The sequence below is a fragment of the Curcuma longa genome, chromosome 3 (assembly GCF_044706935.1).
Source record: "Curcuma longa cultivar G26 ecotype Majalengka, Jawa Barat chromosome 3, ITB_CL_G26_1.1, whole genome shotgun sequence".
Taxonomy (NCBI): domain Eukaryota; kingdom Viridiplantae; phylum Streptophyta; class Magnoliopsida; order Zingiberales; family Zingiberaceae; genus Curcuma; species Curcuma longa.
In genome coordinates, this window is record NC_133863.1 from 20,805,173 (window position 1) to 20,828,513 (window position 23,341).

The 23,341-nt window shown below is 36.8% G+C and overlaps 2 protein-coding genes and 1 pseudogene across 2 annotated transcripts; 2 read left to right on the forward strand and 1 right to left on the reverse strand.

Annotated features, from left to right (window-relative positions):
• Window positions 1–3,242: 3,242 nt before the first annotated feature.
• LOC141822841 (uncharacterized) lies at window positions 3,243–4,629 on the forward strand (annotated as a pseudogene).
• A 1,274-nt stretch (window positions 4,630–5,903) lies between these two features.
• On the reverse strand, window positions 5,904–8,401 carry LOC141823860 (proline-rich receptor-like protein kinase PERK5). The gene is made up of 8 exons (XM_074711070.1): window positions 8,014–8,401; window positions 7,406–7,930; window positions 7,224–7,310; window positions 7,064–7,134; window positions 6,767–6,843; window positions 6,540–6,684; window positions 6,308–6,469; window positions 5,904–6,203 (listed from the first exon to the last, which is right to left on the reverse strand). Exons 1-8 carry the CDS (start codon window positions 8,399–8,401, stop codon window positions 5,904–5,906), a joined length of 1,755 nt encoding a protein of 584 aa, XP_074567171.1.
• Window positions 8,402–9,290: 889 nt separating this feature from the next.
• On the forward strand, window positions 9,291–16,914 carry LOC141822840 (U1 small nuclear ribonucleoprotein 70 kDa-like). Its single transcript, XM_074710151.1, has 11 exons — window positions 9,291–9,499; window positions 10,318–10,432; window positions 10,520–10,599; window positions 12,729–12,804; window positions 12,900–12,964; window positions 13,045–13,107; window positions 14,642–14,723; window positions 14,804–14,966; window positions 15,625–15,699; window positions 15,795–16,548; window positions 16,638–16,914. Exons 1-10 carry the CDS (start codon window positions 9,410–9,412, stop codon window positions 16,531–16,533), a joined length of 1,548 nt encoding a protein of 515 aa, XP_074566252.1. The 5' UTR covers window positions 9,291–9,409; the 3' UTR covers window positions 16,534–16,548; window positions 16,638–16,914.
• The last annotated feature ends 6,427 nt before the right edge of the window (window positions 16,915–23,341 follow it).

A 23,341-nucleotide genomic window follows, 5' to 3' on the forward strand; every position in this document is an offset into this window, starting at 1 on the left:
TTGGATCTAAGCGCCTGGATAAGAATCCAGACGCTGGAAGATTCTATATAAGGGCCTGAATGTGCACCGCAAGGAAGACATCTAATTCTCCTCATTCTTTATCCTGCAGTGCTGTTGAATGCGAACGTCTTCCAACTCGTGCGACTGGGGAAGTTCCAAGAAGGGTAGGTTGCGCTCAAGGACTTTTGGATCGGCTACATGGGAGGTTTCTTTGTAAAGTTTTATTATTTGCACTTGTATTTCATTATATTATTAGACTGTAAGATGAGTTTCTCCGCCTCCGAAAAAATTTTGAAAAGAAGACTAATAGTGGACGGGCGTCTTCCCATGCATAGGGTTTGAACGTACTAACCTTGGGAGGTTAGGAATCAAGTAAAATCCGCAAGTCCTTGTTTCTTTATTTAATTCCGCTACTAGTCTCTGTAATAAAATGAACGAACGTGAGCGTTATTCACCCCCCTCTAGCACGCCCATCGATCCTACACTCACTCCTCTAAGACTTCTCCCTTTGCCAAGTATTTAGTTCCAAATTGACCCATCGAGACTTTTATTGCTAAGTATTCAGCTCCCAATTAATCCTCTTCGACTTAACCGAGTTTCCAAATTAGGTTTGCTTAGTTCCCAATTAGGTCTTTCTTGTTTAGCCCTGCTATGAATTTCACTACCTAGTTCCCAAACAAGTATTCCACTGCTTAGTCTCATTAGATCTTTCATCGTCAGTTCTCAACTAAGACTTCCACTATCTAATCATGCATTAGAACTTTTACTCCATTGTCAAGTATTTGGTCCATTTGAACTTCTCACTTTCAAACGTCTAATCAACCTTGACTTACTTGAATTCTACGCCAAATGATTTCTTCGATCTTTTGTGAATTTGAACATGGTATGTAGTTTTCACTATTGAGTTATAACTCTATTTTGGCACTCAACCAAGTTTTCACAAAACTTAATTAAGCGTTAATTATATGCATTTATAGTAAGTTTATGAATTCAATTAACTTTGATTTGTTAATTGTGTGATATTATTATTTACAACTAATATTTCTCTTTTTCATATTTATATAATACATTTTGAAACTCAATTAATTCCATCAGTGGTGAATAAGCTTCGTTGTAGTCGGTCTTAAACCTGAGCATAGGAGAAGGGTTGCATTAGGGTTTAAAACTCAATTAAATTTATAGTATAATTATTTAGGACATGATTTATTGTAATTATTTAGTTACGATGATCAATGGTCACTTAGGAATATTCTTAGAATATGCTAAAAATATTTTGATAACCTCAAACAAAAAACAAAAGATAATTCAATAGTTTATCACATTAAACTATTGAAAGTTTAATGAATGCATACATTTATTAAAATGAATGCATACATTTATTAAAAGTTTATCACATTAAACAACAAAAAATATCAAGAAAACATGTTTTTTATTTAAAAAAATTAAATAAAAAGATATTTTATAAATATGTAAAATTAATTTATTTTTTTCCTCCCACTTGTGCGAGCATTAAATGAGGCAGTCAGTGATAGGGACTTGACTCATTTATTGCCCTACAATGACCCAATCACTAAATTTTTGATATGCTTCAAATCCAATCAAACTAGAAAGCAACATTAATGAAATATACAAATAAATACTACATTTTTCAAATCATTTTTATAATAATATTTATTAAAAATAAATTATTATATAAAAAGAATTTTACAAAATATATAGTATAAAGTCTATCCTTTTTCTGATCCATTTTTTTAAGTAAACAAGCCATAATTCATGCCCTCTTAATTAAGAGAAAGATTAGAAGTGTAATTAACTGTCGCATTTAATGATGATGGAGATGATACTTAATTATGGAGTTGAGCCATGCAATTAAAACTATTGGGAGATGAGTTAATTCTCCCTTCCCTTCATTAGTTTACTGTCTTCCCAATAAAGTGTAAGGAAAGGCATGATTATTTGATTAATTAATGCAACCAAATATATCTCATTAGTCAATTAATTAGGAAAAATGATTGCAAGATAAAATTGAATATATATATATATATATATATATATATATATATATATATATGTGCATATATTTATTGCATACTTTTTCTAAACTTTATCTGAGATTATTGATGCTTATAAAAATATGTGTATATATTTATGCTTTTGAAGAAATTATTGTAGTGTTACATCAAAAATTGACACTATTGTACTTTCCAATTTCATTTAACAATTCAAAAGTATATTAGTGAAGGAGGTTGAGTAAAGAGTACTTTTAAAAAGACAAAAATTAAAAGGATATCTTTTTTATTGGAATTATTAAAAAATATCTCTTTTTAATTTATTATCAAAAATATTTTTTATTTTATTATTATATATTTTAGTTTTCAAAATTATCCTTATTTCTGATACTTTGTGGTATTTAAAATATGCACACGATCTGTGGAAATTAATATTCATTAAAAAAATCATGAATTAAAGGGAGCGTTCGAGATAAGTAAGTTTAATATTCATGAAAATTATATTTTTGATAAAATGAAGGTTAGAGCGAATGATACGTTAATTAATTTAAATGTAAATATTAAAAAATAATTAATTCGAATTTAATTAAGATTAATCAGTCAATTAATTTAAATAATTAAATTAATAATTCACAAGTAAAGACTAATTTAAATAAAGCATGGCATGGAGATGGTCTCCCAATTCCACGTCACGACGTTGCATTTGGTCAAATCCTGCATTTATTGCCCCTTTTTCTCTTTCTCCCAACTCCATTCCTTTTTCTTAATTACTTTTCTCCACTTTTTGATTTTTTTTAAAGGTTTTGTTTGTCAAAAATTAAAAATCTGCCCCTTATCATCTTTTTCTCACAAGAGTATTTTCTTTTATAAAATACTATTATATTAAATTATTTTTTAATCAATTTAATCAAAATTAAAATCTTCTTTTTATTATTAAAGAAATGTTATGACTTTATTGAATTTTTAAGTGTCAACAATTTTCTTACTCCTTTATATTTTGTCAAACATGACCAGAATTAATTATATTAGGAATTTAAAGTGTTAAGGGGTAAAAATGTAAGTTTGAAATGTAAAGGTTATTTTTAAAACATAAATTGAAAACTAGAGGCAAATTGAAAATTATTATTATTATTTTAACAAAAAAGAAAAAACTGAATGAATTTGTGATGGCGAGACGCCATTAAAACCCACAGCTTTATCTTTGCTTCTCTCTCATACTCCTCCTCCGCCCTCTCTTCTTCTTCTTCCGCTTCCTCTTCCTCTTCCTCTTCCTCTTCTTCTTCCTTCGAGAAATTTCTGCAGGTCGAATCAAAATTTGAATGAGATGGAGATTGTGGTCAGTTCCATCTCCGCGAAGAGGGATCTAGTCACGCTCGATCTCCTCGGCCCCGATCCCTCATCCGGAGGCCTCGATCCACCGCTCCGGATCTCTTCCGATGGCGACGATGTGCCTCCCCTGGTGCGTTCTGCGCAATCGATCTGTTCTTCTTGTTGTCGTTTTTATTTTCTCGTTTTGAATTGTGTGTTGATCGGTGGCGGCGTTCGCATCGCAGGACCTCAACCAGGCCCCGACGACGACGTGGGTCCGCGGAGGAAAGTGGAGCCGGCGGCGGCGGCGGAGGAGGCGCTCCAGGGGGGGCGGAGCGTGTGCACCATCGAGAAGGTGAGGCAGGCGCTGGAGCGGGAGACAGAGCGGCGGAAGGGAGCGGCGTCTGACGGCGGAGAGGGATCTCTTTCGACTTCGGCTTCTCCCTCCTCCTCGTCCTCGTCGTCGGTCACCACGGTCGCGGTCAAGCGGTTTGCAGACCGGGGCGACGAGGGGTTGGCGCCGGACCGCGGAGACTCCGCCGCCACCGCCACCGCCACCGCCACCGCCGCAGGCAGCGGCGGGAGCCTCGTGGTGGCCGGGTGCTCCGGATGCCTCTCCTACGTTCTGATTCCAAAGGGGAACCCACGGTGCCCGCGATGCGATGCGCGCGTCGCATCGCCGCTGACGGTGGCCCCGCCGCCCAAGAAGAAACCACGTATCGACCTCAATTTTTCGCTTACCACCCTCTAGCTTTCACTTATTACACTCCCGACTCTAATTTTCTTTAAATAAACAAAAAAGCAAGCAGAGCAGCCTTTTTAATTCACTTCCTATCTTTTGCTGTTCCAACTATTTCATCTGATCGCTTGTCAAACTTCTTGTTCTTCATTAAATCATTCTCCATCTTTTTTATGCATCATTCTTTGACTGATACTTGAATAATGAAGAATCTACAGGTCATACGATTCCCATCGTGAAGGTAAATAAATAAATTCAATGGTCTGGAGGACTGATGCTGACTTAATGAAACATCACCACTCAAAATCAATTAAACGGGTGCAGCATGTGGATTGGTGCATTGATTCTAGTGGGCAGGAAGCATCAGCTAATCAAGTCTTTTTGTAGTCAAATCACATTAATTGTCTAGTTTTTCCTCTTTTTCTCGCTGTTTTAGGATTGCTTTCATTGATTGGATGGGGTTGCATTTGCCTGTTGGCTGGCAACTCTTTTTCTTGCTTTATGGCCATTAAAATTGGCAGCAGACTTCTTTCTGCTTTTAAATGAGCTGACACAGATGGGTCTGGGTGCCATCCAGGCGATAGGCATTTTTGAGATTTTTTTTTTCTTCTTGTCACCTTATAATATTTTTAAAATAATATTACAATATTGGAAGAATATTTTTTTAAAAAATGGTTTTGGAAAATCATGTTTAGTTTTTTAAGGAAGTTTAGGTTTTGATTTTTGCTGAATTTTTGAAAGAATTCTAATGAGTTTCTTTATTTTTTTTGGGGGGGGGGGGGGGGGGGGGGGGGGGGGGGGGGGGGGGGGGATTTTAAACAATTTCAAGGTTTTGTGATTTGAATTTCAGTGATTTTTAAAGTTTTATGTTTTTTAAAATATTCAAATATTTTTAATTCGACTTGGGATTGTAAAATAGTTTTAGCCTTGGACACTAGTGTTTTTTTTGGAGGTACTTTTACGAGGTCTAAAGTGAGATCAATTTCAAATCGAGAAGAATTAGGTCCGAAGCTCATATACTTGAGGGCGCCATATCACATTTTATCTTATCGATCATTGCAAAACACATGCCATTAAGCTCTCAATCCAATTTATTTTCATTAACAATGCACAAATCTATATTAGTTTTTTTTTCTATTAAAAAGTAAATGTCTTATCTTGGTGTGCAAATTTAATTGGGACTCTACTTCTTATATTTCATTGATAGGGATTTCAGATAAGGACGACTAATCAATGAAATTCAATGCTTGCATAGACCTTTATTTTAAGTCCCTATCATGCTTTTAGACAAGGGTCTTAACAATTCCTACAACTTAGCTTCTAAGTCGAACCGAACATAGTGTAGAATTCTAAATCGATCGGTGCCGAAATTCTTTGTATTCTTATGGTTTTATCTTCTCCATGCCTCAGATAATGATGAATGAATCCAATGTAAGCTGATTATGCCAAGAATTTGTTGCTATGGTACAAACTCTTTCTTATTGTGTTGCCTAATTTTTGATGTGTGGCTTATATTATATCAACTGTCGTAATGCTCTTGTTAGGTTTTTCAAAGTGAAGAATGATGTGCAAGTAGGAGACAACAACATGTATATAGGATAAATGGATTCATCAAAATCTTATCCATGAATGTAATCATAGCATATTATATAGTCAATTCTCGATCCGGAGGGGAAAAAATGAAAAAAAAAAATGTTGTCAATCTCCAATCCGTTTGTTCCTGCTTTTTGCAAGTAAATAATATAGATGTGGATCGACAAGCAAGCAGATGACTGATGGATCGAAAACTTGGCATATGCTTGCCTAGCTCAAAGACCGTGCTCGCGAGCACAGGGAAGCATTCTCTGTCATAGCGGTGAATGAGATCTGTGCCTTTGGTTTCCAATGTGATCCAAATCATCGTCGTCATCGGAGTAGTCATCATTGTTCGATGGAGAAGGAAGGGAAGGTTCGTACTCTGAAATTGGTCCACTGTATTCATCAGTGTACTCAGGAATCAATACAACTTTCCGAATGCGGTTCATGCTCGAGTTGTATGAGCTAGTCGTCTCATAGTCTGAGCCCGAGCTGAACATCATGCTTTGGCCTGGCCTCACTCCCTCATTCAAGTCTTCAAGTGATACAACACCTTCTAGTGCTTTCACGATCTATATATATATACATATATAATCATTTACGATACAAGAGTTAAGATTCCAAGCAAAGCACAAGACCAATAATATATATATATATATAGTGAAAATGGCAGTACCAGACTCATTTTGGGACGCTTCTTGGCTGAATGGCGAATGCTAGCGGCGGCACACGCCACCATGCGTGCCATTTCCACAGGATCGTAGTTGCCATTCAAGCGTGGATCTGCTAATTCATCGTAGTCTCCATCGGCCAAAGCCCGTGACAAAATTGGCCTTGCCTAATTAATTAATTAAATTAATTTATATATATATATAAACAAATATAATTAAACTTAATTAATTACGTACCCAATCTACTAGGCTATCGTCCATGAATGAATGAGTGTCGACGGGTCTTCTTCCTGTTATGATCTCAAGTAGCATCACCCCATACGAGAACACATCAGATTTCTCTGTTAACTTCCCGCTCGATGCATATTCGGGAGCCAAATACCTAATTAATCATTAAGGAAAGTAATTAATTTCAAGCTAAACAAATTAATATTGTGCACCATCTTGCTTAATTAATTAATTACCCGAAGGTTCCCATCACTCTTGTCGAAACATGAGTGTGATTATCCGACGAGAGCTTAGCCAATCCAAAATCCGCCACCTAATTAAACACAAGTGCTTTTTTTTTAAAAAAAATTTAATAGAGTTCTTTTTCGATCAATCTTCTTCTTGTGTGTGTATGTATATATATATATATATAATCATGCATGATTTGCTCGATCGACTTGTCTACTAAATATATATACAATCAAGTAGAAAAAAAGACAGAGAGAGAGTGATATTGAAATTAAAGATGCATGCCGTTCATTGAACTTCCATACCATTGCTTCAAATTTGAGGTCGATAAGAATGTTTGCCGACTTGATATCCCGATGAATTATCCTAGGATGGCCTTCATTTCACGACGATCATTGACTTAGACAAGTTAGATCATATGACGAACGATCGATGATTTCGTGTATATTTTTCATATATACTCACAGTCCTCGTGCAAGTAGGCAAGGCCTTTAGCTGATCCTATTGCAATTTTGAGCCTTCTTGACCAATCCATCACCGGAAGTCCTTTCCCTACATGCATCAATATTTTTATATATATAAAGGCTAGCTTAGCATCAAAAACAAACAAAAACAAAAAGAGCTAGCTAGTGTGTTAATTACATTACCATGAAGATGGTATTCGAGAGTTTTGTTAGGAACGAATTCATAGACCAACATTCTTTGTGCTCCGGAAATGCAATAGCCGACAAGAGACACGAGGTGGCGATGGTGAACCCGACTAATGATGTCGACCTCGGCGTGGAACTCCCTCTCCCCTTGTCCGCTCCCTGCCTTGAGTTGCTTCACGGCAATCTCCTTCCCATTCGGCAGCACCCCTTTGTGGACGTACCCAAACCCTCCTTGTCCTAACAGATTGGAAGGGGAGAAGCCGCTCGTGGCCGCTACAAGCTCCTCGTATGTGAAGGTGCTATCGTTGAAAGAAAGCTGCCCAGCCCCGGCGACGACCACCGGAGAAGGAGGTGGTAACGGCGGAGGCCCATTAGGTCCAGAAAATCCCCCCGCACTCATATCATCCTCATTAATCGGATCAGGCAATTCACGAGGATGCCACCCTCCTCCATGCCTGGCGCCGGCATGGTCTCCGGCGGTGTGCCACTTGGGAAGTGATGAAGTAGTATAAAACCCACTATCTACGTACGTACAATCAAGCATCATATATATATATATAGATAATTAGAATATATATATGAAGACTAGAATTCGATAACATCACCTTTGAACGAACCATCCGCGTAGTATTTCATAGAATCATGGAGCCTCTTCTTCTTCTTCCTCCTCTTAACACAACAAATGCACACCAAGACCAAGAACATGAAAACTAGTCCGACGCCAGCCACAACTCCTATGATCGTCGGCAAATTCGCATTAGAAACTGGAGTAGTAGTGGACTTGGTTAACGGCTTCAATACTGGGGCTGTCTCTTCTGATTCCTGCTTTGAGAAGGTAGGAGCTGACCCTGATGGGAAATGAAACAATAATGACGACGGCGACGAAATCGAAGAAGGATCGTGTTCTAATGAGGAGGAGGATTCATGAGGTGGTGAGCTATCGACTTTTAATGGAGGGGAATGATCAGTATCATTTGGAGCTGCAGGCACCATCGCTACTGAGGACTTCGGTGAAGGAGACGAGGATGAGGAAGTCAAATTGTTCTCCGGCGAGGGAGCTGAAGACATTTTAATTTTAACTCCTAGAGATCGATCAAATTCAAAATCCAAAAATTGTACGTCAACACCCTTCTATAACTTCTCCTTTGGATATTAATGTTGTGTATATATACATACGTACGTGAAGAAATCCCTGCAAAAACCTCCATGCAATATATATATATGATTCAAAACTCTATTAAAACTTCTTATCCGAATGTAATTAAGAAAGTTCTATCAAGAAAGAAACTTACTGTAAAATGCTACAATCTTATACAATTAAATTTCCTCTTAGACTAAGTAGAAGGGGACATGGAAGAGATGGTGCGACAAGCACCACCTCTTCTATCTCTAGAACGCTATAAATATTCAATAGATTGAGGCGAGATGAAATAAAGGAAGAAAGAAGAAAGCCAGACAAATCTACATCCTAATAATGAAGAGAAAAGGAGAGAAGAATGGGGAGGGAGAAAAGAAAAGATGAACTAAATTAGTTAAGTGACTGCTTAATTTGGGATTGATGATAGACTACTCCCCGCACCACCGCTCAATACAAAAGATCTTAAATTTAGTTGGATTGCAAGTCAAAATTCACTTTAAAATTTATTAATTGAATTAATTAAATAATATATTAATTTAAAAAATAACTAGTTTAATCTATTGCCTTAAAATAAATCATATTAAAAATTTGACAAATTTTGAGAAAAAACCCTTTAAAATTTGGGAATCAATTTGTAAAAAATAAAAGATTTGGATATATTTGAAAAAAAGGCCATCCGAGTCCACACCGGCGCAACAGAACCCCGACTATTTATTCTTCATTTCGACCCTCGCACGCCACAAGGAAGGGCCGCCGCTGCGGCGAGGGGAGACGCTTGATCTTGTCTTCTTCGTCCTCCTCCGTCTTCTAGGCAAAGCGATCGATTCCTCTTCTTTGTGTGTTGGCTTCCGTACTCGAGGAGGATGGGAGACTACAACGACGCTCTGAATCGCAACAACCCCCAGGCCCGCACCAAAGCTCAGAATCGAGCCAACGTCCTCCAGTTGAAGCTTGTAATTCCCGATTACCCTCTTTCCGTTGTCTTACTTTGATCGATCCTGCACTGCTTTCGATTTGGTCGTTTTAGGTTGATCGCTCACGATCCTTTTAGGGTTTAGTCTATCCTTCTTCGATTCCGGGTGCTAGCTGTTTTCTCATGTGTAAATCTGTTTTATTATGCATGATTTTTCGAGGGTGGATCTGCTGTATGGTTTGCTAGTAGGTTTAGATCCAATCATAGAAAAAGGCAATTTGGTCCTGTGTAGGTCTACCTTACGAGAAGGAGAAACTTTGTATCAAGAGGAAAAAAATTAATATGCTGAAAATATACAATTGGTTTGTGCTTGTACAAAATAATTGCATACTGATTGTGTTCAAACTAATGTAAAAATTATTTCTGTCCAAATGATAATTGCATTTATTTGTGTTCGTCATGTGAAGTAAGGGCCACCAGATAGCATAATGCAGTTTTTAACTAATCATTCTAAGTAAATTTGCATGAAATGAATATTTTCAATACTCCTGTTGGTTGGGTCTTCTGATCAAGATGCTATCTGTTTTCCGTTCATGCTATCTTGGTGATTGCTGTACGAAAGTGTTTTTTATGTAGGATTTCTTTTATTTCAGTGTACATTCTTCATATGTATTTTCAATGAAAATATTTTACATCTTCATTTTCTGGTGTTTACCTTCATACACTATGCTTGCTCTTGTTTTTCTTCCTGATAAACACCTACTGTTTATCTCATTTAATCTGGTTTACTTGTTTCTGTAAAATACGTTTGTTTTTTCAGGTTTAATAGGCTTATTTTATACCTTTTCCTCTATACAGATTGGGCAAAGCCATCCAACTGGTCTTACAGCTAATCTATTGAAGCTTTTTGAGCCACGTCAGCCGTTGGAGTTTAAACCTCCTCCAGAGAAAAGGAAATGCCCTCCCTACACTGGTATTGTATTTTATTAGTTTTGGTTTACTCTTAGTATGGTTTTGACCAATATAATTCACTGAAATTAATCTTCTGTTTTTTCTGAAGGTATGGCACAATTTGTTAGTCATTTCGCTGAACCAACTGATCCTGAATATGCTCCACCAATCGTTGAGGGTGAAACTCGGGTTAGATATACATTTTGTTAATTTTTATAGTAGTTTCATAATTTTGGGAAAAATTAATTCTTGACTATGCAGTATCTTAGGATCCTGTTCAATACAAGTATCACAACAAAACCAAAATTTAGAGTATTAAAATAAATGAATTTGTATATGAAAATTTTAACAGGACAAACTAAGTCACCTGTGGTCGGATTGATCAGTTTGGAAGGTTAATCAGGTCATATCTGTTTTAGATAGAAACAATTTAATAACTTGAACAAATGGCTGCTACTAGCGGTCTATCTGATGGTTTTCCTGGTTTAACTGCTTGGTTGGGTTGAGTTTCTGCATCATAATGTAATTTTTAGAGCTTATGGAACGTTAATTGAGGACGAATTATAAATTCACTTATACCTTTGTATCAATAGAAATTCATGAAGTATAATCTGATTCAGATTATAAGAGTATCAAGTGTGATAATGAGGAATTAGATTATGATTATGATAGATGTTCTTTTGTTATATTAAGATTCTTAATTTAGATAAATAATTTTCTATATCAGTTTTGAAGCTTTTTCAATAGGATGTTATGCTTATTGGTATGTGTTAAGAAATTTGCGTCTTTTTCCATTTTTCTTCATGATCAACAGTAGATGGAAATCATCTTTACTTGTATTGCTTGTTCTCTTGAAAACTGATTTAAATTACCAATCCATGGGATTTTTTTTTAACTGTGTCTTTGCTGTTGATTAATACCATGCTGTTTCAATTGGCATGGACAAAACTTCTTTTTCCATTGGTCAACTTAGTACCAGCACTGTGAGCAATAACAGTGCTGCCTTAAACATGGTGATACAAGTCAGGAGGACGGACCCGTTTCGTTTGATACCAACTGAGATAAAGAGAGAGACCCGTACATGATATTTAGAGAGGTTTGGATGAGGAGTAGAGAGGTTGAGATGCAATTCTTCACCTTCATACTGCTCCTAGGAGAGTTGGTCTGTGTGGATATCTCAAGACACAGGGGGAGGGGGTCCAATAGTGTCCAGGTCGAGCAGTCAAGCAGGCCACTGGGATATTAAGTTAGTGTTTTTTTTTTAACTTGTCAATTTATTATAAGTTAATAACTATAATGTAAGGACAAATTGTTAACAGCTAATAATATTTTTTAAAAGCTTTTTGTTAAACAGTTTGGAATAAGTTAATAATGTAATGTTAGTTAATAGCATTTACTTATAAATTGTTAATAGTTTATAATTTGTTAATAAATTTTCATTAATTGTTAACATAATTTATAATAAAGCTTATAACTTAATAATTTTATATTTATTAAACAGATTAATATTGATATATAAATTATTAATTAATTTTTTATCAGTAATCTTTAATATTAAATTAAGCTAACATCTAATTTTAGTTAATTGATATTAGTGTAATTATAATGCTTTATGTTGATATTGATTATTTCAATCATATTTATATATACCTATATTAATTAGTTATATTACTATTAGTTATAAATGTATATTAATTAAAGAGATTAATCTTAATATATCTATCTATCATAACTTAAATATAAAATAGTATTGATTATAAAATATTTCTCTGAGATTTTGATAAAATTGAATGTCTAACTGCTATAATCTAGTTTGGAGTAAAGAAACAAACTGGAGAGAACTGCAAAGAATAAAATTCATTCACGTTCATGTTGGCATGCTTCAATGTTTGTTGAGTGTTAGCATGGTGTGGTTTCTAACCTAAATGTACTCTCTCAATAGAGATGGGTACTCAACATAGAATAATATTCTAAATCTTGTTCTCTATACAGATTCATATGCTACATTGTGTCACTTGACCGTGCTTTTTTCAAACATTAGTTGCAATATGCATTGTATGTTGTCTGTATTTGCTTGTTTGTTTTCTGCTCTAGGTTGCCAATGAAATCATTTAGTCTACACACTGTTTACCAGCACATATTGTTATGGTCTTGCAATACCCACTATTCTTAGGTTGCCATGATCTTTAAATGTCGGTCCTTTATGTTAACCATTTTATGGATTTCACCTGCTTCCATATTCAACAAAATACATTGTCTTTTCTGTCACCTAGTGTTTCTTATGTATATCATTCTGCATTCTATTTATTTTGTTTTAGGTCCAAAGAAGAGCTAGAATTCGACAAGTACGCCTTGAAGAGGGTGCAAAACAGGTTGCTGAAAGATTGGAAAAATGTAATTGATTTGGATGTATAATAATGTGCTGAAAAACTCTGGCTTGATCTCATCGAGCATTAAATGTGCTGAAACTCATTTATATTTTCTTACAGATGATCCATCTAAAGATCCAAATGCTACGGGTGATCCATACAAGACACTTTTTGTTGCCAGGCTTGTATGATTGCTGCATTTTAGGGTTGTTCTGTTTTTTTAGAGATATTTCTTCACCTGACAATGCCTGATATTCTTGTGCAGAACTATGAAACAACTGAACACCGGATCAAGAGGGAGTTTGAAACTTATGGACCAATTAAGAGGGTAAGTATGCATGACTTCTATTGTTGGGAGCTTGTGCTATTGCTCTTAACATGGGTAAGGTTTTATTTCAAATCAGGCACTAAAAGGATGTTCTAGCACAGCTGTTTTTCGTAAATCATCATACAAATATCAATCCACTTCATGTTTATCCAAATTTCCATTAGTCCTAGGTAACCAAGAGAAACATATACTTTTGCAACTCACAGTTGGTTTTTCGTTTTATTAGGATAGGTGCCAAGGATTTTTTAGAATCATATTTTTTTCACAAAGAGTGTATTATCTGGAGGCTGGTCATGCAACTATTTTGCTTTTCCTGCAACCTGACCAGTTTTTATGTTTTTCTTTTTTGAACAAAATGATAACAAAACAATTTCCAATTTTGTTTGCTTGCATCCAAACAAAGGGAGGGGTTGGGCCTGGGGAGTTTTTTCTTTATTACTTTGGTGAAGCTTGGGTAAGTTGGGTGGTTGGATGGCATGGATATTATATATATTGGGTGTTTTGACACTCCTACTGCCCTAGCTACAAAAAGGTAGCCATGAAAAATTCTTTCGCATTAACTTTGCTTGGACATCAGGTACTATATTTAAGTTATTTTCTACGATATATTCATGCCATGCTAGCACTCTGCTCTTGCTCCAAACTTTATTGCCAGTTGAAAATCTCTTAAGAACGAGACAAAGTTAGAAGCTTTGTGCACAGCCAAGTATAGGGGCTAACGACAGGTATACTAGCCATAGGAGGCACACTGAGTTATTTGATATATTGAATTTTTGATTACTGCCTTTTAGAGAAGCCAGAAGATCTTGCTTTGTGAAGACTTTGTGAGTAGCACAGGTAATTCTTTAGTTGTGTATAGGTTTGTGGTGTATTTGGTTGGTTTCAAAAGAATAAATACTTGCGGTGAGAAAGATCCAGATTCTTCAATTCAGAATGTTTACAATGGGCCTTCGTAATTTTTCCTTTTTGGTCAATAACTCAATATAGTCGCTACTCACTACAGTCATTCTGCCTTATCCTTGGGTCGACAAAGGTAATCAGGTAATAAATCAAGGTACCTCGTGAAGGGATTAAAACTTTTCTAATTTTCCCTTGGATTTTTTAATGCAATACAACTGAGCATTGGTGGTGCTAGCAATCAAATTCTAATGAAGAATGCATTCTCAACAAATTTAAATGGATAATTGGAAATTGTTTTCATCCTTTCAGAGGGTTTTTGGTTTCAGAAGGTTTCTGGTATACCCTACTTTCACAATTCCAATTTTGTTGTTATTCTTAATATACCCTGGTAAGGGGGTGGTAAACTATTTAATTCTTCTGGAACATACATCGGTTTTCTGCTCTGTCAACTCAATTGGTATGGTGTTGATGCATCTGGCATGGTGAACCTGTACACCTGTTAAGGTGAGCACGGCTATTGAGGGCATGGGTGCCTATTTGTCGTGCCATTTATAATATGAAAATATTAGAAAATGATCAGATCTTTCCCTGCCGCATGAGGATATTTTGCTTTATGATAATGTTGCTTTGTCAGGTACGTTTGGTCACAGATAAGGAAACAAATAAACCAAGAGGATACGCCTTCATTGAATTTGTGCATACACGTGACATGAAAAGTATGTGCTGAAATAAATATTGTCCATTTAAAATTCAGATTTGCAACTTATGTTTGTGACATTGTTTGTGCATCATTCAGCTGCATACAAGCAAGCTGATGGAAGGAAACTTGATAATAGACGAGTTCTTGTTGATGTTGAGCGTGGAAGAACTGTGCCAAATTGGAGGCCTCGAAGGTTGGGTGGTGGACTTGGTACAACCAGGACTGGAGGTGAAGAATTGGCTCAGAAGCATTCCAGCAGGTAATGAAGTAATTTCTTATTTTCGTACATTCATAGATTTTCTCAATAAATACAGTCCCCTTAATTGGCAAAATATGCTGGTTGATTTTTTCCTGATCCTGTAAATTGATTGATTATTGTCTTTGTAAAGAACAATTAGCGAACATATATTATACACACTCTGCTAGAGCTGCTTGAGCATTACAGCTGTCGTGGAATGTTTGGGAGCTCAACTTCTTGAACCTTTGAAACTCTATCCCACATCTCGGAGCTTTTTTTTAAGGGAAAGTTGTGGTTATTTTCTTTTGGATTTTCTTTAAACCACATAATCTTACTAGGATCTGTCTTTAACAGGCGGGACTAGAAAAGTTTAATGATCAAAGGTTGACTAACTAGACAAGGTTTTTTTTTGTGCATATGGCTAGAAAGTCAGTAACAATGTATACATTCTGGTTTTCTTTTACTTGGGAACCTACAATTGGTGATGTTTGAGTCTTGCAACTATGAATTTCTTGAAGGCAGTTCCGTTGCTCATGCATTGGATATAATTGACCAGTTCTGTTGACTGTATCTCCATAGTTAGATGACAACTTGATGCACTTTCCTTCATGTCAAATATGTTATCTTGCATTATTAATAATCAGTCTCCTCCCTATAAATGGATTTACACTTCAAACAGGGAGCAGCAACAACTTACTTCAGATCATTCTAGATCAGAGGAGCCAAGGGCAAGGGATGATCGTCATCTGGATCGGTATGACAACCTTTTTCATTTTCCAGAAAAGTTGGTGCAATTTTAAATGAATTAATTTTGTAGAACATCATCACTATTTTAACTTGCCTTGGCAGGGAGAAATCTCGAGATCGGGGACGGGATCGGGAGAGAGATGAGAGACCTCATGAACGATCCCATGAAAGGGTCCGGGAGCCTAGAGAGGACAGGCACCACCATCAAAAGGATCGAGATAGGAACAGAGAAAGAGAGAGAGACAAGGAAAAGGATAGAGAGAGAGAGAGGGAGAGAGATCGTGGTCGAGACCGTGATCGTGATCGAGCTCGTGGCAAAGAAAGGGAAAGGGACCGTGGTCGTGATTATGACCGTGAGCGAGAACGTGATCGTCCACGTGATAGAGACCGGGAGCGAGAAAGAGACTATGATCAAGCTGGTTATGAAAGAGAACGTGGTTATTTTCATGACAAGGATTCTGAATATGGTAGTGAGTCAAAGCATGGTAGGGAGAGGTCTGGCGCAAGGGACAGAAATATTGACCATGGCAATGGGCAAGAATGGTATGACGGACTAAGAAATCCCGAGCATGAACGCGACTACAATCAGTATGATGAGTCCCAGGGTCAGAAGCACTATGAACATCCTCCACCAGTAAACCCTGCGGAACACATTGAGCGGTCAAAGCGACATGCAATGGATTATTATGAACATGGGTCCTATGATCAGCGTCAGCCTGATTATTATCAGAATCAATATGGGTATGCAGATGCAGATCAACGCGAGGAGGGTGAGGCAGTAGGAGATGATTATGCATACCATCGTTCCGAAAGGTCCCTGTCCAGGGAGCGACAAGCTTAATACTGGATTTGATGAGTAAGCTTTACTTCTTTTCCTTACTATGATATAAGTTAAGGTTTCCTTTCTGTTGACAGTGCCCCTTTAAATTTGTGAACATTTTGTAGGTTCTGTTGCATTCACTACAATGATGCATCATGAATTGATCTCGACTCCCGTCTTTCCTCCTATCCAGCAACGTGCGTGTACCTTCCAAGGCTTATTAGGTTGTTCGATCGTAATCTTTATGTTGCAAACAAACTGGGGTGTTTGGGCTTGCTCCATTAATCGAACTGTTTGGGTTCTGGTTTTTCCCTGTATCGACTCTTGTAAACTCGTTTCCTTCATTAGTATTTTGTGGACAGTTTGGACGTGAAACATTAAACCAGTTTGATTTCTTTTTTACGTGACCAGTGTTTTTGCTTGTTATTATTACAAATGGTAAATGTATCAAGTTTGCGAAGCTATATAAATTAGAGCATATTTTAAAATGCTTGGACGTTTAGCTACTTTAAACATAATTTTAACACGGTTAAAATACCTTCTATATCTGTGCAGAGAGGGTGTTATGGGCTGTTGACCACATGATGCATTATTTACCTTTAGCGTAAGGCCTTGCTTCGGCTACTTGCAAGAGTTTTCAGTATTACGCAGATTAGTATTATCCATATAATGTATTAATTTTTGTAAATTAAAAAAAAAAGCAACATTCCTGTCATACCATTTCTCCTTCGCACGAAGCAATCACGTGCTTATGTGTGGGTGTGTTTTCAAATCGTTGCATAAGCTAATGTATACTTTTAAAAATCATTGCTCTCGATTTATGTTATCGCGTTTAGATAAGAGAGCATGAATGTATTAAAAAGATTTTTTTGATATTGATTTTGATTTAAATTAATTTAAAATTTTTTAAATCTATCAATGAAGTTCAGACGAAATTAACCGATGGATTTACCATTCAAAAATTTAAAAATTTGATATTTTTTTTGAACCAAGAGAGGTCTTAGGAACTCATAATGATGATGTTTGTTAGTGAGTATTATTGTCTTAAGTTTTATAATGAGTTCGTGATAAGTTTTCTCAAATCTTTGTAAGTTTTTAAAAATTCATTACTTTCAATTTATGCTATGAAATTCAGATTCCAATCTCAAGACAAGGATACATTAGTTTTAATTTAAAATGATTCAGAGTTCTTTAGGTCTATCAGTCAATTTCGATCGAAATTGATTGATAGATTTATACCCTTCAAAAATTTAAAATATTAATATTTTCTTAACTAAGGGACTTTTAGGAACTTGTTAATAGTGTTGATTAATGAGTATCATTGTTCTCTTCTGCAAAAGGTGGATCCGCCATCTTAGCGGCCCCACACGGTCGGTCCCACGACCATCTGTGAGGAGGTAAATCGAGAAAGTGCAGTTGGTTACGACGCAGGAGGGTATTGCCTGGCTAAGTATCATTGTCCTAAACCTTATAACGAGCATGTCATAAAATTTCTTAAGCTTGTAAATTTTAAAAATTTATTGCTCTCAATCTATATTATGAAATCCAAGTTTGAGGATATGGATACATTAAAGAGGTTTTCAGAGTATATTAGTTTTGGTTTGAATTGATTTAAAGTTTTCTATGTCCATGTCAGTTTTAGTCAAAATTGGTAAATGGACTTACATAAATTCAAAATATTAATATTTTCCAAATCAAGGGAGCCCTAGAAACCATTGATGATGTTGATTAGTGAGTATCATTTTTCTACGCCTTAGAATGAGTTTGTGATAAATATTCTCAAGTCTTTATAAGTTTTCAAAAAGTACTACTATCAATTTATGTTATTGAATTTAGGTATGAAAATTTGAAGTGAATCGAAATTTTCTAATTCCATCAGTCAATTTTGACTGAAACTGACTTATGGACATGTATGTTAGTGCAAGAAGTACTAGTTTGTCCTCAGGATTTCGATGTTTGACAATATATCTAGGTCTGGTCTGTTTGACCAAGGGTTGATCTAAACAAAACTTGATGTTTGAATGTAAGTGAAATCTAGTCAGGTCAAGGTTGACCAGAAAACTAGTAAAAAGTCATAATTAGTTAGATTGGGCAAGGAAAAATCTTAATTGAGACTAGGCAGGAGAAATTCTAATTGGAGGCTAGGTAGGAAAAATTCTAACTGGAGGCTAGGTAGAAGAAATCCTAGTTGGAGGCTGGGCAAGGAAGACTTGGTGGGTGAGTAAAGTTGAGCAAGGAAATCCTAACTGAAAGTTAGGTAAAGGAAAGTCCAAGCAGGTCAAGCGTGATTAAATATTTGGCAGGTGAGAAGTCTATCAATGGAAGTGACTAGTCCTAACTGGAGGTTAGATAAAGAAAAGTTCAAATAGGTCAAGGGTGATTGGATGTTTGACAGGTGAGAAGTCTACGTACGGAAGTGACAAGTCCTAACTAAAAGTTAGGCACAGGTAAGTCTAGTAAGTTAGACCTACAGGATAAGGCTTAGGTAAGCCTAGTAAGTCAGACAGATTACAGGTAGACTTAAATTGTTTGTTTGTTTATATGCTAATCTTGCAAGAACCAGGAGCTAGAAGTAAAATTGAGGAAGCATAAGAGGAGCAAATAGAAGCAATCGAACCAAGCTCGAAAGTTAACTTAGGTCAAATCTGGTTGATTGGTTTTGAACGCCCCTATTGAATCCAACCGCTCAGAATTGTCTAGGCGGCCCAGTGAGGTCCAGGCGCCTGGACTAGGACAGATCCAAACACCTGAATCTGATCCAGGCGCTCGGATGGTCCAGTGCCCCCCCTCTATGTTCCAGGCACCCAAATCAGGTGGAATTGACCCCGATAAAGACTCACAAAACTGAATCGGATCGGATTGGTTTGAGGGCCCGGAAAGGGATCCAAGCGTCTGGAAAGGTCTTTAGACTAGTTAAACCAGGGTTTCTCAAGAAGTTGGTTAAGGACATGATTTCTTAAAAAGGTTTTGTCTAAGAAAGTGGTCGTTGTTCCAATAACCAAGAAGGCCCTTGTCTCGCCATGACCTGGAAGCCAAATTTTAAAATATAGACTTAACTAACTGACGGTTAAATTTAAATCTAACACAAGGTCAAACATTCATTAGAACTTAATATAAATTAATAAAATAAAATTGACAAATCATCTAACACAACTCATAAAAAAACTATTGTATGTCATGTACTGAGGTACTTAGAATAAGTGAGATGTTAAGGACTATTAAATCATAAAATTTTGGAAAACCTTTTCAAAAACTATTAAATTATTTTTAAAAAATTTGATAATTATTTGAGATTCATGTCTACAGTGTGCACTTATATTATAATTTCAAAAGTTGTATATCTTTGAAAATTGGTTGACCAACACTTAGACACAAAACATTTAGGTCAACATGATGTCTGACACCCTAAGATACATAGGCAGAAATTCCTTGTGGTTAATAAAGATGTCCTAAGAGAGTGTCTAGTTGAGAGGAGATTATTCTTAAAAGTCCTTATTTTCAAAAGATCGTTTAAAGCTTATTTGAAATTTTTTTGAAAATATCTTTTGAAAAGTCATGTTTTGCAAAATATTTTGCAAATTGATCTTTTGACTTGGAACAACCCTTAAGACACATAGGGAGATTGCTTTGTGGTTAATAAGGAGCCCTAAGGGAGTGTCAGATTTAGGGGAAGTCCAAATTAAAAGTTCAATCAAAAATCATATTTTGAAAATCTTTTAAAAAATTATAAGTTATTTGTTCTATTACTTAAATTAACCTCTTAGACATATAGAGAGCTTGCCTTGTGGATAACAAGGAGCCCTAAGGAAGTGTCAAATTGAGGAGGAGATCCAAATCAATAGAGCAAAACTATTTCAAAATTATCTTTTATAAATCTTTGAAAGACCATTGAAAAATATTTGGAAACCCATTTCAAAATCTTGTTTTAAAATTATTTTAAAATTATTCTCTTGATTTGGGTCAAACCCTAAGACACACAAGGAGGTTACTTTGTAGTAACAAAGAGCTCTAAGGATATGTCAAGTTTAGGAGGAGATCTCGATTAAAAGGATAATAAATAATTTTTTTAAGTTTATCTACTTTAAAATATCTAAAAAATACATTTCATTTCCCGTTTTGACAAACAATTTTGAAGCTTATTTTAAAAATCCTTTGAAAAAAATTATTTTAAAAATCCTTTCAAAATTTATTTTGAAAATTTCTTTGGAAAACTTTTTATGGAATAATTATTTTAAAATTATTATTTAAAATCTATTATGTGTAACACCCATATTATTTTTCCCTATTTTTAGGATTTTTAATTAGATTTAAAATTTCAATAAAAGTCCTTTAGTTAAATGATAGAAGGGAGTTTGATAAAATAAAATAGGTGAAAAGATTCGTCTTGCAAAGACGAATCTAACAAAATTAGTTTGGGTCAGTTCGGAAGTCGTTTGATGGCCGAACCAAGCAAACCAAAATTTAATCTGGTTCGATTTAAGAAATTAGACCCGGTTTAAACGGGAATTCTTAATCCCGAATTTAGGAGTACTGTGCACTCCTCTTTATAAAAGAATTTCGCCCGCCGCTTCCTCTCCGCACGACCCGCGCCCAAGCGAGCCACGTCCGCCCGCCCGCCGCCCGATTCTGCCGGCGAGGAACTCGGAACGGACTGAGGAAGAGGGCGATAAGAGGAGGCCGAGATCCCAAACCCTAGCCAACCTCCGCCGCGGCCTTTGCCGCCGCCGCGTGGAGAAGCAGAGCAGACGCCGTCTCTGACCGTCGCCTGCTCGTATGGAGAAGACCCGCGTCGTCACCGACGCTACATGAAGAGAAGCGGAGCCGTCGCCGTCGCCTCCTATCCGTTTTCCCCTCTCCACAGACCGGCCGCGTCCCTTCCTCTGTTCGACGCCACTGCTCAGCGCCATCGAAATTTAGCTGGCGCCGCCCCTCGCGATCGCGCCGTTGTCCACTTATGTTAAGCTTTCCATGACATGATTTCTGTTAAACATGAAGGTATTTATAAGTATGCTCTTTCCATGACATGATTTATGTTCGACATGAATGTATTTATGTGTTCTTCCCCTAGTATAATTCATGTTAAATAGGAATATATATACGTTCTTTCCATAGTATGATTTAGGATTTAATCATGAATAGGTAAATTATTCTTCCTACTTAGGATGGAAGTAAAGCATGATGAATGAATGATGAAAGGACAAGGATGTAATAAGTGAAAGGACAAGGATGTAATAAGTGAAAGTATAAGAACTTTATGATATATGAAGAAATGTATTTTACTTTTAAGAGGCGGGTATCGGGCCAAAAAGGTTCAAAGGTTCGCCCATAAGGAAAGGAATTCCAGGGCCAAATTCGCCCGAATTCCGGCCAAAGGTTCGCCCATAAGGAAAGGAATTCCAGGCCAAAGGTCGCCTGATAAGATAAGTCCTCTGGTAGCATTCGGTGGCTAGCTACCCCGAGTTCTATCAGAGATGCGCGCATTGATACTCCGCCAGGGCCCATAAGTATGTTTAAGTTATTTCCAAATGTATGAATTTTCAAATATAAAGAAACTTAGAAATTTTCTATGTAATACAAGTATTTTCATGTTCAGGTAGTTTCTGCTTAAGTACATGTCTTTATAATTGTTAGGATCGGTTGGTTCGCTAGAGGGGGGTGAATAGCGTTTTTCGAATCTTCTTCGATTGTTTCTCTGCAAGAGTGTTAGCGGAAGCAAAATATAATAGAGAAAACAATAGATCAACGCTAACCCGGTTTGTTTACTTGGTATCCACCTCCGCAGAGGTGACTAATCCAAGGATCCACACGCACGCACACACCCGCTGCACTATGAATCGTCTCCTTCTCGAAAACCTCGAAGGCGGAGAAACCTTTACAACCTTTTCGTTCTCCTCAAAATGATATGAAATAATGTTTAGGAGGAGAGGAAGAAAGCAAAGAATCAGAGAACAACAAGTTCTCAAAAGAAGCACTAAAGAATAAAAGAATGACAGAATTCTTGAGTTGATCTCGAGCAGGCTTCTTTTATAATTCTTCGACATCAGTCGACTGCTGGCAGGGCCAGTCGACTGATGGCTTCAATCGGCAATAAAATCTTGCATTAAAGCGCATTAAATGCTTGCCATCTTTCTCCAACGTTCAAATAGCAGTCGACTGATCCAAGACCAGTCGACTGGTCTCAGTCGACTGCTGGCAGGGCCAGTCGACTGCCCAGTCGACTCCTGTCTTCCTCTGGCTCGACTGATTTTTCTGTGTGCGTCTGATTTATGAGCAGTCGACTGCTGGCAGGGCCAGTCGACTGGTGAAGCTGAAAAATCCCATTTCAGCTTCTCTTGACCTAGACCTCGGCCTTCAAACACCTCCTATAGCCTCGTGCCTCCCTTGGATGCTCCATCATCCTCGCACTAGCTTGAGATGCTTCCATCAGCTTCGTCATGTCAAGTCCTTGCCAAGACCAACCTTGGACTTTTTCTTGCCAAGACTACCCACTTGGACTTTTCCTTGCCAAGACTACCCACTTGGACTTTTCCTTTGCCAAGACTTCCCACTTGGACTTTTTCTTTGCCAAGACTTCCCACTTGGACTTTTCTTTTGCCAAGACCAACCTTGGACTTTCCTTTGCCAAGACTTCCCACTTGGACTTTCCTTTGCCAAGACTTCCCACTTGGACTTTCCTTTGCCAAGACTTCCCACTTGGACTTTTCTTTTGCCAAGACCACGCTTGGACTTTCCTGCAAACTTGCATCACACATGTTAGATCACAAGTATTGCCTAACTTTAAACATGGTTTAGCCAAACATTGAAACTCAATGCACTTGGGGCAAAGATT

Bases quoted from the DNA above. Each gene is read 5' to 3' on its own strand.
- LOC141823860 (XM_074711070.1), bottom strand. From the start codon at position 8,401: ATGGTGCCTGCAGCTCCAAATGATACTGATCATTCCCCTCCATTAAAA. The intron at 7,931-8,013 runs GTGATGTTATCG...GTACGTACGTAG, and splicing joins CGCGGATGGTTCGTTCAAAG to ATAGTGGGTTTTATACTACT. The intron at 7,135-7,223 runs GTGAGTATATAT...CGTGAAATGAAG, and splicing joins TGCCTACTTGCACGAGGACT to GCCATCCTAGGATAATTCAT.
- LOC141822840 (XM_074710151.1), top strand. From the start codon at position 9,410: ATGGGAGACTACAACGACGCTCTGAATCGCAACAACCCCCAGGCCCGC. The intron at 14,724-14,803 runs GTATGTGCTGAA...TGCATCATTCAG, and splicing joins GCATACACGTGACATGAAAA to CTGCATACAAGCAAGCTGAT. The intron at 14,967-15,624 runs GTAATGAAGTAA...CACTTCAAACAG, and splicing joins GCTCAGAAGCATTCCAGCAG to GGAGCAGCAACAACTTACTT.